The following is an 18064-nucleotide window of genomic DNA, read 5'->3' as shown; positions in this document are numbered from 1 at the left end:
CCCACCTTTAACTTGGGAAAAAGTGTGTAAACGACCTGCGTAAATGATGAATGCCACCTGTGCGTATTTAAGTGCACGTGCACGAGGATAGTAGATTTGCATACTCCACGCCCAAAATAACACCATATAAGGCTGTGCGTCCTCTCTCCTGTGCCAGGAAGTGTTGAGTGCTGAGTCATGAGAATGGCATCAAGGTGCAAAAAGAACAACTTTAGGGGCTCTGAGACTGAAGTTCTGCTTTCAGAGATCCAGAAAGGAAAATCTGTCATTTTTAGCAGAGTCAGCAGTGGAATTACAGGACCTGCTAAAGCCAAGAAATGGGAAGTTATTACGAGTGCTGTTAATTCTGTGTCACCTGTAGTTCGTAATGTCACCGAAATAAACAAGAAATGGTTTGATATGAAAATGGCTTAAAAAACCCAAAAACGTCTCGCCATGGGCAGGCGCTCGATGACTGCAACTAAAGCCGTGCAATCAGTTGTTGCCTCATCATGATGGCTCTTTGATGGGGTGGTCCATGAGGGGGGTCTCCTGGCACCACACCCTCTGGTCTGCCTGGGCTGGTTCAGGTGGAGACCCTTGTTCATGGCAATCTTGTGCAAAACACAGCATGCCAGATTTCTCTGGGCTATAGAGCAGTTTGCCCCCCCGCTGTGTAGAGACACACCCACCTGGCCTTCAGCTCAGTGCGTATATGTGTGCAGTCTATTGCTGGGTGGAATTGGGTTTAATCGGCGTGTTTCTCTCCAGCACAGTCCTTGGCAATCTAAATAGCGATGTCACCCGTTCGTCTGTCTCCACATGGGTATCTACACGCTCTCTTCCAAGAGCCTGACGGGCTAAGGCATCCAAAAGTAGCAAGTCAGCCGCTGGTTACACTTCCCATTGACCTTGTTATATACAAATTAACCTTCAATTAGTGCATAATTTAAGTCAAACAGAATAATTTCAGCATTATTATGGGGTATAATGTATATATTTATTTCTGTTTGCTTCAAAGTAATTAAATATACAATCCATTAGCGAAGCAAACTTGATTGGAATAACAGCGGACTGTTTTAGGAAACTCCTACGACAGGTCTGGATCACTCGTAAATTCTGTTCGTACCTGAAAGAAAACGTAAAATACGAAAAGATTGGTGAATGCGCAAATTCTCTTAAATCACTCGTACGCACGGTTTAAGAACAAATCTGTGCGTATGAACGGTTGTTGCATGAGGCCCAGTGTTCTGTCCGATTCTCTTTGTAAACAGGTGGGCTAATATTGTTTACAAATATACAATTAAAAGAAAAAGAATAACATAATAAAATTATATCCAAGACTTGTGGAAAGAAGTAGAATGATTTAAAAGCGAATAAAGCAGTAAGCAGCAGGAGGAAGCAGAGACGTCTGTACTCTTCAGAAGCAGGAAGTGCTTTCCAAGTGTTTGATCAGTACTATTTTTTTAATCAGCAATTTTTTATTCATCAGTATCCTATATCATGACTTTAACCACGAGGTTAAAGAGGTTTTAACCACTATTGTAGAATACGTCACTGATAATGAAGAAATTACTTGGAGCACCAGTGCTGCTAGTGGAAAAAATATTTCATGCCTCCATTGTCGTTTTTTTCCCACTGTGATATTAAAAATTATATTAGGTTACAGTATTTTTTTCACTCAGTCCCAAAGTCCAAAAAACATGCACATTAGGTTCATTGATTCTAAATGAAATGATGGTTGTTTGTTCCCTTTGTCTCGGTGATGGGCTTGCAATGGGCAAGGCAATTTTATTTGTAGAGCACAATTCGTACACAAGTTAATTCAAAGTGCTTTACAGCTACATAAAATCACAAGAAGGCAATAAAATCATTCCAAAAAAACATGAAAAATAATCATTAATTAATTAATTTAAAAGTGAAGAGTGCAGATAAAATACTTTCAGGTGTCATATGCACAGCTAAACAGAACTGTTTTCAGCCTGGATTTAAACATTGTCAGAGCTGAGGCCTGTCTCACATCTTCTGGAAGACTGTTCCAGATGTTAGGAGAATAAAACTGAAATGCAGCCTCACGTTGTTTAGTCCTGACTCTGGGCACCAGCAGGAGACCCCTCCCTGAGGCAGGAGACCCCTCCCTGAGGTTCTCAGAACCCGAGTTGGTTCATATGCAGTGTTGGGAGTAACGGGCGGCGTTTAAGTGTAACGGCGTTACTAACAGCGCTATTTTTCCAGTAACGGAGTAATCTAATTAATTACTTTTCCCATCGTTACAACGCCGTTAACGTTACTGAGAATATAAAGTGGCGCGTTACTACACTTTGGTTGTAGGCTTTCGGCTACACATCAGCTGCATGCTACCTGGAGAGAGCAGGGGTGGGGATGATGACACCGTTGCAAATGCGATGATGATTGGCTGGGTGGGAGGATGCCCTGCTCACTGCACGCGCTGACGACTACTACTAAACTCACACAAGACAGCGACAATGGCGACGAGCCAGGGAAGTTCAAAGGTAGCGTTCTCTAACTGGAAGTACCGGCACTACTTCTCACTAGTGGAGATAAAAGGCAAGAATGTGTATGTAACATGCAGAGGCACAGGAACACATTTTTGGCAGGGGGTGCTGTTGGTGGGTGGCGAACTTTTGAACGGAGGGGTCTGGGGGCCCTCCCCCCGAAATTTTTTTTTCCTGCATTCTAATCAATTTTAGGGCATGGCAAATCCCATCTGACTCACTCCTTCAGAATCCACCAAAGAGTTGGTACACACAACACAATCGTTTCTGCAGCAATCAGAATCAATGGTAGCAACTCATGAACTCGCTCTTGCCAGCACTACCTACGGCACTGAAAATAGCAATTAAACACAAAGCACTCGGCGGTGCTATACATGAAAATAGCTATAGTGTTCCCACGACACTCTCCTCAGTATCCTGCGAAGGGCTAGCAGCAGTGCTAACAGGGATCACATCAGTATCAACTTCTGCAGCTAGCTAACCCAACCCCAAGCCCAAATGCAGCTAACTAACCCAACCCCAAGCCCAAATGCAGCTGGCTAACCCAACCCCAAGCCCAAATGCAGCTAACTAACCCAACCCCAAGCCCAAATGCAGCTAGCTAACCCAACCCCAAGCCCAAATGCAGCTAGCTAACCCAACCCCAAGCCCAAATGCAGCTAGCTAACCCAACCCCAAGCCCAAATGCAGCTAGCTAACCCAACCCCAAGCCCAAATGCAGCTAGCGAGCCCCAGCGAAGGAGGCGGAGCCACTCGAAAACAAACAACACAGAAACAGGTGACCACCATCACCATTTTATATTCAATATTTATGTTTTTATTTCTATGCATCATATGGCAGGCTGCAATCTATTGAGTTATATCCATTACAAATAAATACAGAATGTTCTAAATGACTGTATATAGTGTTTTTATTCTTCAATCAGTTAATATAAACATATTTGATGTTAAAGATTTTATAGAACATAACAGCGTTATAGAACATAAAAAATAACGCCACAGTTACTTTGCTGAGTAACTAATTACTTTTACAATGTGGTAACTGAGTTACTAACTCAATTACTTTTTGGGAGCAGTAACTAGTAACTGTACCTAATTACTTTTTTAAAGTAACTTGACCAACACTGTTCATATGGCTCTAACATGTCAGAGATGTACTTTGGCGCTTGACCATGAAGAGACTTGTACACAAGCAGAGCTGTTTTAAAGTCTATTCTCTGAGCGACAGGAAGCCAGTGCAGAGACCTGAGCACTGGACTAATATGGTCGTATTTCCTGGTTCTAGTCAGGACTCGAGCAGCAGCGTTCTGGATGTACTGCAGCTGTCTTACAGCCCGTTTAGAGCCCAGTGAGCAGGCCGTTACAGCAGTCTAACCTGCTGGAGACAAACGTATGGATCAGTCTTTCTAAGTCTGGTTTAGACACTATTCCTTTGATTCTGGCAATGTTTTTTAGATGGTAAAAAGCTGCTGATGTTACAGATTTAATGTGGCTGTTAAAGTTCAGGTCTGAGTCCAATATTACCCCGAGACTTCTAACTTGATAGTTAGGTTTTAGAGAGAGAGTCTCAAGGTGACTGATAACACTTTCTCTTTGTTTCTGTGGGCCACAGACAATGATTTCAGTTTTGTCTGAGTTTAGCTGGAGGAAATTGTTTTGCATCCACACACTGATCTGTTCCATGCAGCGACACAATGTATCTACAGGCCCGTGTTCTCCTGCCGTCAGTGACACGTAGGTCTGAGTGTCATCTGCATAGTTGTGGTAGGACACATTATAGCTGCGTATTAGCTGGCCTAGTGGAAGCATGTACAGATTGAACAATAGGGGTCCCAGGATTGACCCCTGGGGAACCCCACAGGTCTGTAGACTGGCAATCTGTCCAGGATGTACCCTGCCTCTTGTCCAATGGTAGCTGGGATAGGCTCTAGCCCCCTGCATGTACTTTATGCAGTTGCTGTACTTTATTTTTAACCTGTGTCATTTGTAAAGAGGCATATTGTTTGTAAACTGCCGGGAACTGGGCCGGGCTTAGTTATTGTTAGAGCACACTGACAACCACAATTTAGCAGCATTCTAACCAACAGAACCCCAGAACTTAACAGCCTAGGGATGTTTTTCAAGGATTTAAGAGATTATTTCAGCCCTGGGTCTGTTGCTTTCGCTTTGAGCTCTGGTTAATTGCAGTCCAAATGAAGAAAACCATAAAAAAAACTTTGGAAATGTTGTCATTTCCTCTTTTCAATGGCTGAGGTGAGTTATGAACACCCTCAAATTATATTTTCTCGTGAGGAAATATCCTCATGCATGACAAGTGGATATATCCACTACATATTGAAGTGTAGATTTAGTTTTGCTGTCCATTTTGTCATATGTTAACCTAAGAAACTCTCCCAACCTTTCCAGAATGGAATGTTTGATTCGAACGCATGACAAACAGAGTGATTGCTGCAGCCCTTTTGCTTTACTTGGGGCTTTCCTTGCTGGAGATTTAAAGATCAACATCTAAATGGCCCATCCTTATATTCAGAATCTTATAGGCAATTTGATGCATCAGTCCTCAGTAAACCTAATTACAGGTGGTTCAGTGTACACATAGCAGAAGAGCGCCATACGCTTTCTTGGAAAGAAGACTTTATGCACTGGTCATTGAAATGAGCTAGTTGCACCTGTCTAGATAGCGCAGTTAAAGGATTTTAAGTTCAGAACTGGACACTCTCAAGACACTATTTTATGAAGTGCAAGCTATTTTACTTACTCCAGTAGTATCTTAAGACCAGATATTTTCATGGAAAGTTTGTTATTGTTGAATAATATCTAAATGGCTTAAGGATGCTGGTGCTCTGGTTCTGCTTTTGATTCCTAAAAAGCTGAGTTACATCTCTTATTTGAAGAAAAAATTTGTTGTTATGAAGCCTCTATAAACTGAACTCATATTCATAAACTCTTATTTTAATTTACCTGTGTATTTGAAAGGTCAAAATAGTACTGAAACTTACATAAACACAGTCACGCTGAAACCTCTTCTTCAGATTCAGAAGCACTGAGCTCTCAGACACCTCTCTAAAGACATGCGACAAACAGGTTTAAATAGTATCAACAGTACAGTATAAATTCAGAATGTTTATATGTTCATCTATGGACTTACTCCAGCTGGGAGAGATCCTCCACCTCATCAACCTCAACAGCCCTTTTGCTTCCGGCCATCAACACCTGAAAAGGGTAGAGACATAAGCTGATGTGTGGATAAGAGAGCCCCAGCCCACCCGCCCTCCATTTAAATCACAATTTTGGACTGCTCAGAGTACCTTCTCTTCACAGATATCCTCTGTTCTGGCTAAAATTGAATAAAATGATCTTTTGAAATAAATGAATTGATCTTGACTATAAACCCAGAAATGCTTCAGCTGTGTTTTCTTTTGCTGCAAATGATCATCTCTACTCAGAAGCTTTCCACAGCAAGTAACCACTGTAGGACTGGAGCAGAGCAACATATATACTGCAGTCTCAAAGCAGTGTTCTGCTGTGTGCTGTATGCTCCATTTATGCCTTTCTATTTTGTGTACACACCAGATGGTGTGATACCAGTACTACAACTTACAGAAAACCATAGATTTACTTTTCTGAACTGAAGGTAAAATTTGTGCCTTTGTGATCAACACAGAGAGGAGCCAAAACAGTCTCACCAAAAATAAGTGAGGGGCGTAATGTTCTCCATTGTCTTATGATAATGGTACATCAAGATGTCAGTATATGTATATATATATATACACACATATATCTAGATTTATCTCCATATATCTATATATATGGAGACGATTTAGGGGATTCTCTCTCAGCAGACCAGTCCCATAACATATCTGGAAAACATTAACGCCCTAATGCCAACTAGCGAAGCTTTCCCTGAACAAACAAAGGAACCCCTTTATATGAGTCAGGGGACACCAAATGTTTCATCCTCATATCTGGACATGGCACCATTGATATATGTATACAGTCTGATAATCATAGCAATCGAAAAATCAAGTGTCCCCTGCCACTACAAAATGGTATGTGTCATGAAAATACAAGTGGCATACCGCAGCAAAGAGCAGCAGCCAACCACAGCATCTGCATATGCCACTACATCAAAAGCAGCGTAGTATTATAGTATCTCTATATATTCAAGTGTTGTCATCTGACCTACTAGAACACCAGCGTTTCTCATTAATCACTGATAAAAAAATAAATTGATTATTATCATATTAAATGTGATATATGATGATGACTATATTAATAATCACCTTAAGAAGACAGCTGGGTGCACCACAAGATGCGGAGAGCAATGGCTCACTTTTCCTGTGATATTTGGCATAGTTGGCCTTCCATCCAAATGTAACTGGAGCACCAGTTATTGGGAAGAACAGCAAGGATAAACCAAACTTACCCACCCAGCGGTGGTACCACCAACACAACAGAGTGTAACAACAAAGACATTCTGCCACTTAAAATAAGTGAATAACAGATGTTGTCTTTAACTTTAGCTAGTGGGTGAGTTTGTTAGGAGATGCCGTGCTTAAGAAATTTTTAAATGATTAGGAGGCAATGCAAACTAGTCAGAAGGACAGCAGGTGTAAAGATTTATTGGATTACCACAAAATAAATAAACAAGTTTAAAAAAAAACAACACTTTTCACCTTCACTGTACATCAGGATTTGTTGTTCAAAATCTTTTCTGAAGCAGATTTTGATGTACAGCTAAGATTAAACAGGTGATAGATGAAAGTTTCTTCTTCAACAACAAAGTTCACAGAGAGATGACAACTTGTGATAAAATCTGATTGGATCAGTGAACTAGAGAGCAGAGTTTGACTGGCTCAGAGCAGAATCTATTAGGAATGGAAATGGATTTCTTGATATTACAAAGCAGTGAGAAATTTAATAGAAAGAGCAAAATGGAAAAGAGCGAGAATAGCTGAAAGGATAAATCAGATATCCCAAAACTCAATACACAGGCTGAGTCTTTATGCACCTGGCAAAAACTACACAGACTCTATCTATAATGACCGTCAGCATATCAGAATATCCCTTCCAAACAATCAGTTACAGCACCTGTTCTAGAGTTTAAGGCATACTGTAGCATCCAAGATGGAGTATCAATACCTGTGTGCTGACGAGCCGACGCTCCAACATCTCCTGGGTAGGGTCTTCTGATTCCCAGGGTCCTCTGTCACTGTGTGCTGGAATGCTCCTGGCTTGGCCTACTTCATCATAGACTGTCCATTTGGTTAGCTTCTCCACAGTCTGATGGGGCAGCAGATTCTCAGACCGCAGCCAGTCCTGTACCGTACATAGCAAGATTGTTGCATCCTAATAACTCCATCTTCTGTTATTTCACTCTGGCTTTACAATTAGTTTGCAGAACACTGTATCATACTTCTATTTAAGTATTTTTAAAAAGAGAGTAGCACAAAAAATATAATACATACCTGAGGGTCTCCACTCATGCGTGGGTTCCCAGTCCATTGCACACCAGCCTGGGCAATAGCATTAGATATACCTCCTTCACCCATTAGCTGGGCCACTTCCCTGTCTGCCTCCTCTTCATACATAGACCGAACACCTGGCATCGCTGCACTTGTCTCCCCATTTGGAAATGGCAGAGAGGTAAACCTGGGCTTCTCAGCTGATTCTTCTCCTACTGGGTCTGGCCCCTTGGGTGGGCTTGGTCCACTATCTATCGGTATTCCGGGCATCTTGCACAGGTTTATCTGGGAGGGTTTCATCTTCCCTCTTGTGGCCTGCAGCACACTGACTCCATTGTGACTGTCTTTGGTAGCTCTCCTGGTTATTTCCTCGGGGGTGGATGACATTTCAGAGGTACGACGGGACCCAGAGCTCCTCTCTACCACATTTCCACCTGATGTTAACTCTCCTGGCAAAGGATTCTTCATGGACTTCAGGAGACTAAAATCTGGTTTGACAGGAAGTACAAGCTTGGCACCTGTCTTTGGAATTTTGGACTCTGAGGTAGTGGGTTCTCCTTGTGGACTCGATGTAATAGAAGATCCAGGAAGTGCCTGGAGAGCCTCAGCTGTCTTTGCCTTGCCCAGTTTGTTCATCCTAGGGAGTACCACAGCATATTTGGCCTCTATTTCTTTCTCTTCTGCTGGTACTGCTTCTTTCACTCCTTCCCCACCTTTTCCCTGAAGGTTGACTCCATCTTTACCTATTTTGTCCTCAAACAAGCTCTTGTTTTTCTTGCTGGCCAGGCTGGTTTTGCTGGCAACTCTCATGGCCATCCTGTGTTTGAAGATTGTGCCCTTAGATCTTCTGGTGCCTTGTTTCTTTTTTATGGCTCGAACAGAGAGCCAGTGAGATAAGCCGATGGCTTTTGTCAAAGCGGACATTTTCTTTTTAAAATTTAGTTTCTGTGGCAATTTCTTTTGAATCCAACCAGACACCCTGCGAAGACCCGTCATACTTTTTTTTCGTGCTATTAAACGGTCCTTGGATTTGTTGAACACCTCTTCGGGGGCTTCGCACTCTGATCCTTCCTCATCTGATTTTGTCAACATCTTGTCTGCTTTGCGTCCAAGTGATGCCATCTTAACTTTACCCAAGAGGAAGCTCTCCAGTTTTCCTTTGGCAACATTTCCAGTGTCATGCTGCTCCAAAGGCTCCAGATTGCATTTTGGGTCTTTGCCTTTATCTCTGGTGATGAGAGGCACCATCTGGTTTTGGCCTATGATGGTTTTGGTTAGCCCTGGTTCAGCTTCCTCCTCTTCTGCGTCTGAATCAACTTCCAGAAGAGAATCTCTCTCCTTGATCTTTTTAGTTTTGTTCTTTGCTGCATCAATGTTTCTGTGGGAAAGATGTTTCTGTGTTTGTACCTCTTCTGTTGCATGTTCATATTTATGAACCTTGTTTTTGTTTTTCTTTTCTTCCTTGGCTTTTTGTTTGGCTTCCTTTTTAAGCTTCTGCTTCTCTTCTTTTGCCCGTTGTTTTTCTGCTTTCTCAGCCTGTTTGTCTGCCTTTGATCTTTTAAACATCTTGTATTTAGTCTCTTTTGCTTGCAATGAAGGATGTAAAGGCTGTCTTTGTTGTCCGTAGGTCTTTCTGGTAGTGGTAGGCTCTGCACTATCCTCGTGTCTTATCTCCTTGACTTCACCTTCCCCATCTTCTGCATCCTTTTTCCAGTTTTCTTTTTCTTCTTCTGTTTCAGTGAATGCTATAGGTTCAACCTCACATCCACTTCTGCTGAATCCTGCTTTCTCGTTGTCTGGTTCCCTGGTCGCTGACTGCTCTGTATCACTTTGAGTATCCAATGCCTCGGTCTCCTCACTGCTCTCCTCACTCCCATGGGTCTCAGCTGGTTCTTCGTCACTGCTTTGCTCCTCCTTCTTGTCACCAATTTCCTCACCTATCACCTGCACTGAACTTCCTGAATCACTCTCTGATTCATCCTCACTTTTTGTAACTTTGTCACCTGTACTGTACTCAGACATGGCGGGGAACTTATTGTTTATCCTCCTTCGTGTAGAATCCTTCGGGGATTCTTTTGGTGGAGGTTTGGTGTTTTTGTTTGCGTCCTTTGTAATCTTACCACCTTCCTCGTGTGGTTGCGATCTACAATCTTTAGTTTTTGCTTGTTTGTGTTTTTCTTTTACTCCCGAGGTTCTCTTTCTCCTTTGATCTCCTTTATTCCTGTCATCGCTCTCAGCTTCATTTGTCTTACCATGATTCAGAGCTGTTGAATTTGCTCTTCTTTTTGGTTTATGATCAGACATTTCAGAATGAGGCTGTGATGTTTTTAAAATATTCTGTCTAACATTTTGTTGAGTTCCTTTTCTTTTAGCATCTTCCCTCTTCTTTCGGCCATTTGTTCGACCTTGAGACTTCAGTGGTGGCATGACTATTAGTTTTTCAAAATTGAAATCACCTCACAGTAAGAAAAGTAAGAAACTGTATTTTGTAATTGAGATTTCATGCAACATGGAGGAGAAGTGCATGCAAAGGTCAAGTACTGAAATTTTCATATCCATCAGTGGTATACTTTCATAACTAAGTGTTAAAAATGACAATTATGGGCAGCAGGTTTACCAGTATGCCTATCAAACGAAGTGAAAGTCTGCAGCTCAGTCGATCAGCATGAAGATATGTTTCACTTCAAGTCCCCAGTAGTTGTCTTCACACCCCTCATTGCTTGGCTAAGTTTGTAGGTAGCTCAAAGTTTCCATAGAGACAAAGTTCAAAATAATGAACACTGCAACTACACAAGGTAGCTAAATTCATGCATCACGAAAAGCACATTTTCTTTGGTGGCTGAACAACGCTCTCCTTCTCCGTTTGAGACTGTAAATAACTCTCCAGGGTAAATCGAAACAGCAGTGAAAGGCTGCACTGCACTCTTGGGGATAGATTAGGGAGAGCTCATTTCAGTGTAATATTGCTTACCAAGCTTCTCAGGTGAAACCCAGGCATGGCTGGGGGGCCTGCAAAGTGCTCCGGCTTGTCCTCATGAGCTCGTGTCAATGATACTAACATACACCCATGCTCAGGAGAACCGAGGGGCAGTACCACACCAACATCCCACCCACTAACATCATGCAGAGGGCATACTGCCACATGTGTAATACACTCTCAAAGGCTTAGGTATGCACACAATAATGATAAATGTGAGCTGGGTTGCACTCAGTACGCAAACACAAAGTGCCTTCTGAATTATTGAGCCCTATGTGGTGGGTTCTTGAGCTGCGCTGCCATTTATACGGCCAGCTGCTGAATGCTTGAGGAAAGGTGAGAGGTGCTGCTTGGTGTGACCAACAATAGGTGCTGATGGAGGAGAGGAGAGAAAGAGAGCTCATTACCTGGCTGCTTTCTCACACAGTCTCGTTGTCATGGCAAATATCTGAGAGCAGGCCATAAGAATTGGACACATTTTACTTTAGACCGGATCCACACAGTCAGTAACCCAATCACCCCGAGGTATTACGTGTTGGCTTTCATCAGCTCATTTGGAGGATTTGAGCACAGTTCAACTATTCTACAGACCTAATCCCCATGATCTAGGCTGTTAAAATAGTTCAAATGATATATAGGTCTGCAGTTTATTAATGATCCGTGTATGGCTTTATACACCAGTGAAGTGCCTTCTGTACGCTGAGAAGTATTCCATTTTTTATGGTTCAGTAGAAAACACCTATTTTTTTCCCCTCCAACTAAAAAATAATTAACACACATGTAGATGTGGCTGGATAGTGTAGTGCTGCCTTGCATGTGGGTTTGAATCCTGACACCCTCCCCCTGCATAAAAGGTACTGCCTCCAGCAGGGGCGATTAGGCAAAAGCCCCTTACGCTACCAACCTGGGATAGGAGTGTAAATTGCTTTGAATAAAAGCATAAACACCTATGCCAATAGCTAAAATAAGGTAAACCTAGCCATCCAATAACTATCAATCACAAATATTGTAGTTCATGTAACATTGAATTCAAATGAATTATACTTGGCCAAACAGCTTGGCTGGTGAAAAGACAGCGATATCTGTAGTGTGCAACCAATGTTTCTTAATGCCATTCACAGGACCAGTCAGTTCTCACAGACTCATTCAAGAACATATGATTATTTAACATTTTTTATACATGACATAACTCCGGTGGAAATGTCAGAAAATGTAAACACATCAAAGTAAAGTACACTGATTAGCCATAGCATTATAACCACCGGCAGGTAAAGTGAGAAACACCTTCTGCTGGGAAAACCTACATCCTGGGACTCACATGGATTTCACCTGGAGATCCCCTGCTAAGGTTCTGGTACAAGATGCTCTTTGACCTCGCCTCAACTGGTCAGAGACCTTCTGGCAGGAGAGCACACTCGATATCAGGTAGGTGGTCATAATGGTATGGCTGAGAGGTGGAAGTTATAACTGAAATTAAAGTGATGACTTTAAAAGATACAGATAATGATCTCACAAAGCTGGTTAAAGTATTGCTAATAGTCTGTAAAGCAGTGGTTACCTCAAAGAATCTAAAATATAACATGTTTCAGGATAGAATTTATGTACAACAGATCTAAGGTCTCGATACCTTCCATTTTGTTCTACACTGGCTTTGAATGACTAAATGTGTTGAAACTTTTGAATGTTGCATTATGTAGAGAATTTGGAGCAATAAAATTTACATTAAACTAAAAATAAAAACAGAACTTCCACAAAACTGAAAGGATTTTACTGTAACCCGAGTATTAAGAAGCAGAAAAAAATAAGCTTAATAATAAAGGCCACATATCCAGCCACTAAGTTCCAGCCCATTTAATGTCTTCAGGTTGCAAATGACAGACTCATCCTGCAGGCTCACCCGCTAACAAAGCTTCTGCTTTGTGCTGGCGGCCTCAGTCAAGTCCCAGAGAGCTCAGGTTACAGAAGCTCGGGGCAATAAGAATAGATCGATCTACAATGGATTATTAAAACTCTCGCCACCTACTTCAGAGACAGCCTCCAATGAACAAGACAACAAGTGGGCCTTTGGAACAAAAACAGTCACTGAAACAGAGTTTTCAGCTTTGGAAGATAATGAAAGGGTTCCAATGATGCAATGCATCTTTCAGGTTTTAGTTGCGGCATCACACAGATGAGAAATGTGGAAAACCGGAGTCCCAAAACAGAGATGCACCAAGAAATGAAAACAAGACACATTCATAAGAAAATCGTGTAATAATTATCTGCATCAAAATGGTAGTGTGACATTACTTACAATCAAAAAATATTAGGGCTCTTAATCAGTTTGCTACAAAAATATATTCTAGGCTTGTGCTAAAATACCCAGCAATCTGACAGAGTACCAAACATTTCCTTGTGTGATCTAAATAGCAGCCAACCCCAGTTACATCAGGCCCACAGGTAAAGTCATATTCACTATATATTAAAATAATTTCACTAAAATAGCTTACAGTTACATTCCTACATTACATCATTAATTGCTGGCGTAAAAAAAAAGAAGTTTACACAAAAAAACAATTAAAAACCAAACCCCATAGTGAAGCTGCTCCCCCAAACAGAACAGCATTGTGAGCGCCACAGTAGTGCAGATGTACCTGTGGTCCGTTTGCCTTAAGGAGGACGGGCAGGGCATTAACGTAACAAACCAGGAGTCTAAATAATATTCCAAAACCAACATGACACAAACGCCATTACATTATTTTTTCCCACATGGGACGTCGCTGAAGAGAATTCACGTCAAGAAGAAAAAAAACATGTCAACTCCAACGTTCCAACTTCTTAGATGTACAATTTAAGACAGACTGTGGTGACCAAGGTTAAAGAAGAGCCAGTAAAACTTAAATCGGGTCTACTTTCACACATGCACTAGTTGTGAAACGTTCTGGAGACGTTCCAGAGCGGTGGGAACGCAGATGTTCCACCCAGGTCCCCTGGAACATCTCCAGAATCTCAGTGGGTGACTAAATGTATCCATGTGTCAGCATAGAATTCAGAACTGCAACCCACCTCAATCAAAATGACAAGAAGTTCTGAAGTCCCAAATCAAATTCTGGCCTGCAAACATTTATCTGTGTAAAAATGGGACTCATTTTAATACAAAATGACACGTCTGAAAATGATCGAGTTCAAATGTATGAATCAGATAAAAGGGTGAAAAGAGCAAACGAATGATTTTACCTTTAAAGTAAATGTTGGCTTGGAATATATTAATAACATCTTAAAAGCTAAATTACTCTGTTGGCATCTCAACATTTGGATTGAGTGGAATCTGATGGACTCATGTCTTCCAGCTTTGTGCTCCGGCCCACCGGTGAGGAGTCCAGCAGAGGATGCTCTTTGTTTACATGCTGGTGCTGAGAAAGGCTTTCATTCAAACTACTGAAACATGTGGCATCTGTGGTAGCTGCAAACTGCTGGTGGGATAGATTCTGACACTGGTCATAGTTCAACAATGTTCTTCATGTAGCTTTGGATAGAACGCTTATGAGCATGCTGAAGTGACAGTGAGTGGTCCTTAGGCACAGGCGGTGTTTCCTTAGTCCCCCTCTTTAGCACCGTCAGCCGCTCTTTAAACAGCCTGGTAGTGCTCAGAGAACACCACTACCACGAGTCCTCTGGGGTCTCTCCGTGGATGGGTGGGCGTCAGTAGTGGTTGTGTTGGCTGAGCGAGAGGGGTTGGCAGGAGGAAAGTTCACTTCATACAGGTCAGATCTCTCTGAGGAGAAAAGAGGAAGCGGACAAACATTATTTCATGAGACGGAAATGAACCACTGAGAAAGAAAGAAAGAAAGAAATCCGTCCCTACCTGCATTGGTGAGAGCTGCCTCTCAAGCTACAGCGCTCTTCACATTATTCTCCAGGAACGACCTGCGGCAAACAGAAACCATCAGCACCACGGGCCGGGCCGGGCCTGTCCCCCCCCACCCCGCATCATCAGACCACTCTTACAAGTTCCATCATCAGCAATAAGACATATAATAATAATAATAATAATAATAATTTCTCTCAGTATTCAGAAAAACATTACACAGGAACTACAGAGCTGGAGATGTTTCCATCTTTTTATCACGTTACACATCACCAGTGAGCAGTTATTATAGAAAGCTAATCAAGAGTAGATTAGGTTTCCCTCTTTGTAGTCTGCTTGTTTACTGGCAGCAATCTGTCCTGCAAGAGATGACGGTGTGAACATCCAACCATTTGTGTTAAGTTTCATCCGGGTTTTTATTACAAGACCCCCATACTTGCTAAATGTTCCCTCCAGTAAATCATTTCCATCATCAGTGACCTTCCACACAGAAATACCAGTGCATCCCGTTGGTTAGTTCAACTTCTGCAGAAGGTAGTGGATGCATGACTTCATGTAGTAGAATGTGATGGAAGTCCAGTCTGACGAACCCCTGCTTATGCCAGAATAACTCGGGCAGAAGGGACGCCCATCAACAGACTGCAGCACCCAAAGGTGCTGAAATAACACCACAGAGCATACTGTGCTGTAGCTCCTGGAAGCAGGAAAAGCTGAGATAATGATCCCAACAGTTGGCTCATGCTTGCAGAGGAGAACAAAAGGAAAAAGATAAAAAATCCACCTGCTGGGAGTGCTGGTACCTCGGACAGACAAAAGTAGCTTTAATTAGCCGGGCCAAACACAATCCAGTCTGGTTGTTGGCCCATCTTCATGTTAGGACAGTGGTTAGCACCACCGCCTCACAGCACAGCAGAGGGTTCCCGGTTTGAATCCCAGGCGGGGCCTTTCTGTGTGGAGTCTGCATGTTCTCCCCGTGTATGCGTGGGTTCTCTGCAGGTACTCCGGCTTCCTCCCACCCCCCAAAGACTAGTTCAACTGTCCCTAGGAGTGAGAGTGTATAGTTGGGTGTCTCTGGGTGGCCCTGTGATGGACCGGTGGGAGGCCCTGTGATGGACCGGTGGGAGGCCCTGTGATGGACCGGTGGGTGGCCCTGTGATGGACCGGTGGGAGGCCCTGTGATGGACCGGTGGGTGGCCCTGTGATGGACCGGTGGGAGGCCCTGTGATGGACCGGTGGGAGGCCCTGTGATGGACCGGTGGGAGGCCCTGTGATGGACCGGTGGGAGGCCCTGTGATGGACCGGTGGGAGGCCCTGTGATGGACCGGTGGGTGGCCCTGTGATGGACCGGTGGGAGGCCCTGTGATGGACCGGTGGGTGGCCCTGTGATGGACCGGTGGGAGGCCCTGTGATGGACCGGTGGGTGGCCCTGTGATGGACCGGTGGGAGGCCCTGTGATGGACTGGTGGGTGTTGTGCTTTGCTCCGATTTCATTGATAAAAATATTCAGGATGTTTTAGCAGCATTTAGCCCAAACTGCCCGTCATCTACCAGCAGTGGTCAGTTTAGGACAGCTGATTGGTCCACACTATCACGCTCCAGCCACAAACACACAGACCAAATGTATTCTCTCAGCTGTGGAAACTGTCCCAAAGCTGGAGACGGATGTACGGCTGATACTTACACCTGGTCTCCCTCAAGTGACTTCTGGATCTCTTGAAGAACTTCTGCAAGATAAAACAAAATGAGTGTAACAGACCTGAAACATTTTCCAGATAAGACCTGCAGCAGCAGCAGCAGCTCAGTCCCAAAGAGGAAACTGTGTGGGGCCATAAACTTATCACACTGTAGGTGCTCTGATGGGAGCAACAAGCTAACATACTGCTTCAGAAAGGCAGCACATGATGCAAATTACAGCTGAAGCCAAACTGGGACAGATGGGTGCAGACAGAGCAGCCTGCTGTAGGAGCTCTCAGCTCCAGGTTTCACAACATTCTTTCCTGGGTTTCTCTTGAGTACTCACTCTCGTCATTCAGCAAAGCATGTTCCATAACACGTCTAGCTGCACTTTCTGGAACACACAGGCAGCAGGCAGAGGACACATCATATCAGTACAGACAGCCACAAACAAGGTGGGCCTCAAAAGGCAGGCCAGCACATCAGCACAAGCACATCAAACATATGAACATCCCTGAGCCAAATGCACATGCGTTCATTGGACGGGCTCAGACCCTCAGAGACATTTTACCTGCGTCCTCACCGTCTTGTGTGCTCCTAGAAGAACAAGGAAGACAAAACTTGTGAAGTCTTGAGGAAACTCATCCCTAAATATGAGGAGTATAAGGAAAATGTGTCTACCTGGGAGCAGATGAAGGTCCACCATGCTGCGGCTGATGCTGGTCAAATGAGCCTGAATGAAGAGGTGGCGCCACCAGACAGCGAGGCTCCACCACACAGCGAGTGGACAGAGAAAAGCGTTCAAACTCAGATGGGGAGATCAGGTAGAACCCTGAGGGACAACAACGGTTCTTATTAAGACGTGCTATAGACATGACTCTTTTCTGGAGGAAGACGCCGACTGGGAAAGTTAGGGGGATTAAACTCACGGCACCGCATTACAAATCTCTGTCAGCGGAAACAAACCGAGCGGAGGTGGTTACAGAAGCTGCTGGATATCAGGAAAACATTTGGAGCAGTTTCCTTCAGAGTGCGGTGGCATCTTTACCCTGGCCGTGCTTGGTGAAGACGCAGGAGGCGATGCCGCTGACGTCCTCTCGGCGGATGCAGGGGTACTGAACCTGCATCTTGACATGCGGCAGTGACACTACGTGGACGTCACCCTGATTGGTCAGAACAGCCAGGCCACTCTCACCGTAGTCCTCTGTGCGATTGCTGCCAAACCAGGCCACGCCCACTCTGCGTACTCTGGAGCCATCAATAGCGGTCAGCTTCAGCTTCATCTTAGCACTCACCTTGGGCAGGGTGAAAACCTGCACACACAACGCGTCTTTTTAACCGACAGATCACTGTTAGCTGCTCCCATCTACCACACACTCTTTAACACAACATCAATTCTTATGGCAAAATGAAAACTAGACTTCTAAACCACTTGCAGAGTTGCCCACACTCGTCTTATGACAACCAGCTATACTCTAAAACAGGGGTCGGCAACCTTTCACACTCAAAGAGCCATTTGGACCCAGTTCCCACAGAAAAGAAAACACTGGGAGCCCGCTAATACTTTTCTACATCTAAAATGAAGAAATTGTTTTTTTACCTTAAT

At 43.5% G+C, this 18064-nt stretch overlaps 2 protein-coding genes across 2 annotated transcripts in view; both read right to left on the bottom strand.

Annotated features, from left to right (window-relative positions):
* The window catches only part of myo15b (myosin XVB), a 79645-nt gene extending 69663 nt beyond the window's left edge, over positions 1-9982 (bottom strand). The window contains exons 1-4 of the mRNA XM_075457115.1: positions 7964-9982; positions 7638-7814; positions 5644-5708; positions 5495-5558 (exon numbers count right to left, since the gene is read on the bottom strand). Of these exons, the coding sequence (XP_075313230.1) occupies positions 5495-5558; positions 5644-5708; positions 7638-7814; positions 7964-9982 (2325 nt within the window). The remainder of the gene's footprint in view (positions 1-5494; positions 5559-5643; positions 5709-7637; positions 7815-7963) is intronic.
* Positions 9983-13171: 3189 nt separating this feature from the next.
* Positions 13172-18064, bottom strand: part of llgl2 (LLGL scribble cell polarity complex component 2) — a 38837-nt gene continuing 33944 nt past the window's right edge. Inside the window, exons 21-27 of the mRNA XM_075458073.1 lie at positions 17507-17771; positions 17140-17290; positions 17030-17055; positions 16805-16852; positions 16466-16508; positions 14782-14843; positions 13172-14691 (exon numbers count right to left, since the gene is read on the bottom strand). Coding sequence (XP_075314188.1) covers positions 14804-14843; positions 16466-16508; positions 16805-16852; positions 17030-17055; positions 17140-17290; positions 17507-17771 — 573 coding nt within the window. The 3' untranslated portion in view covers positions 13172-14691; positions 14782-14803. The remainder of the gene's footprint in view (positions 14692-14781; positions 14844-16465; positions 16509-16804; positions 16853-17029; positions 17056-17139; positions 17291-17506; positions 17772-18064) is intronic.

This window comes from Odontesthes bonariensis, chromosome 23 (genome assembly GCF_027942865.1).
Source record: "Odontesthes bonariensis isolate fOdoBon6 chromosome 23, fOdoBon6.hap1, whole genome shotgun sequence".
NCBI lineage: Eukaryota > Metazoa > Chordata > Actinopteri > Atheriniformes > Atherinopsidae > Odontesthes > Odontesthes bonariensis.
This window is presented reverse-complemented; position numbering and strand designations above follow the sequence as displayed.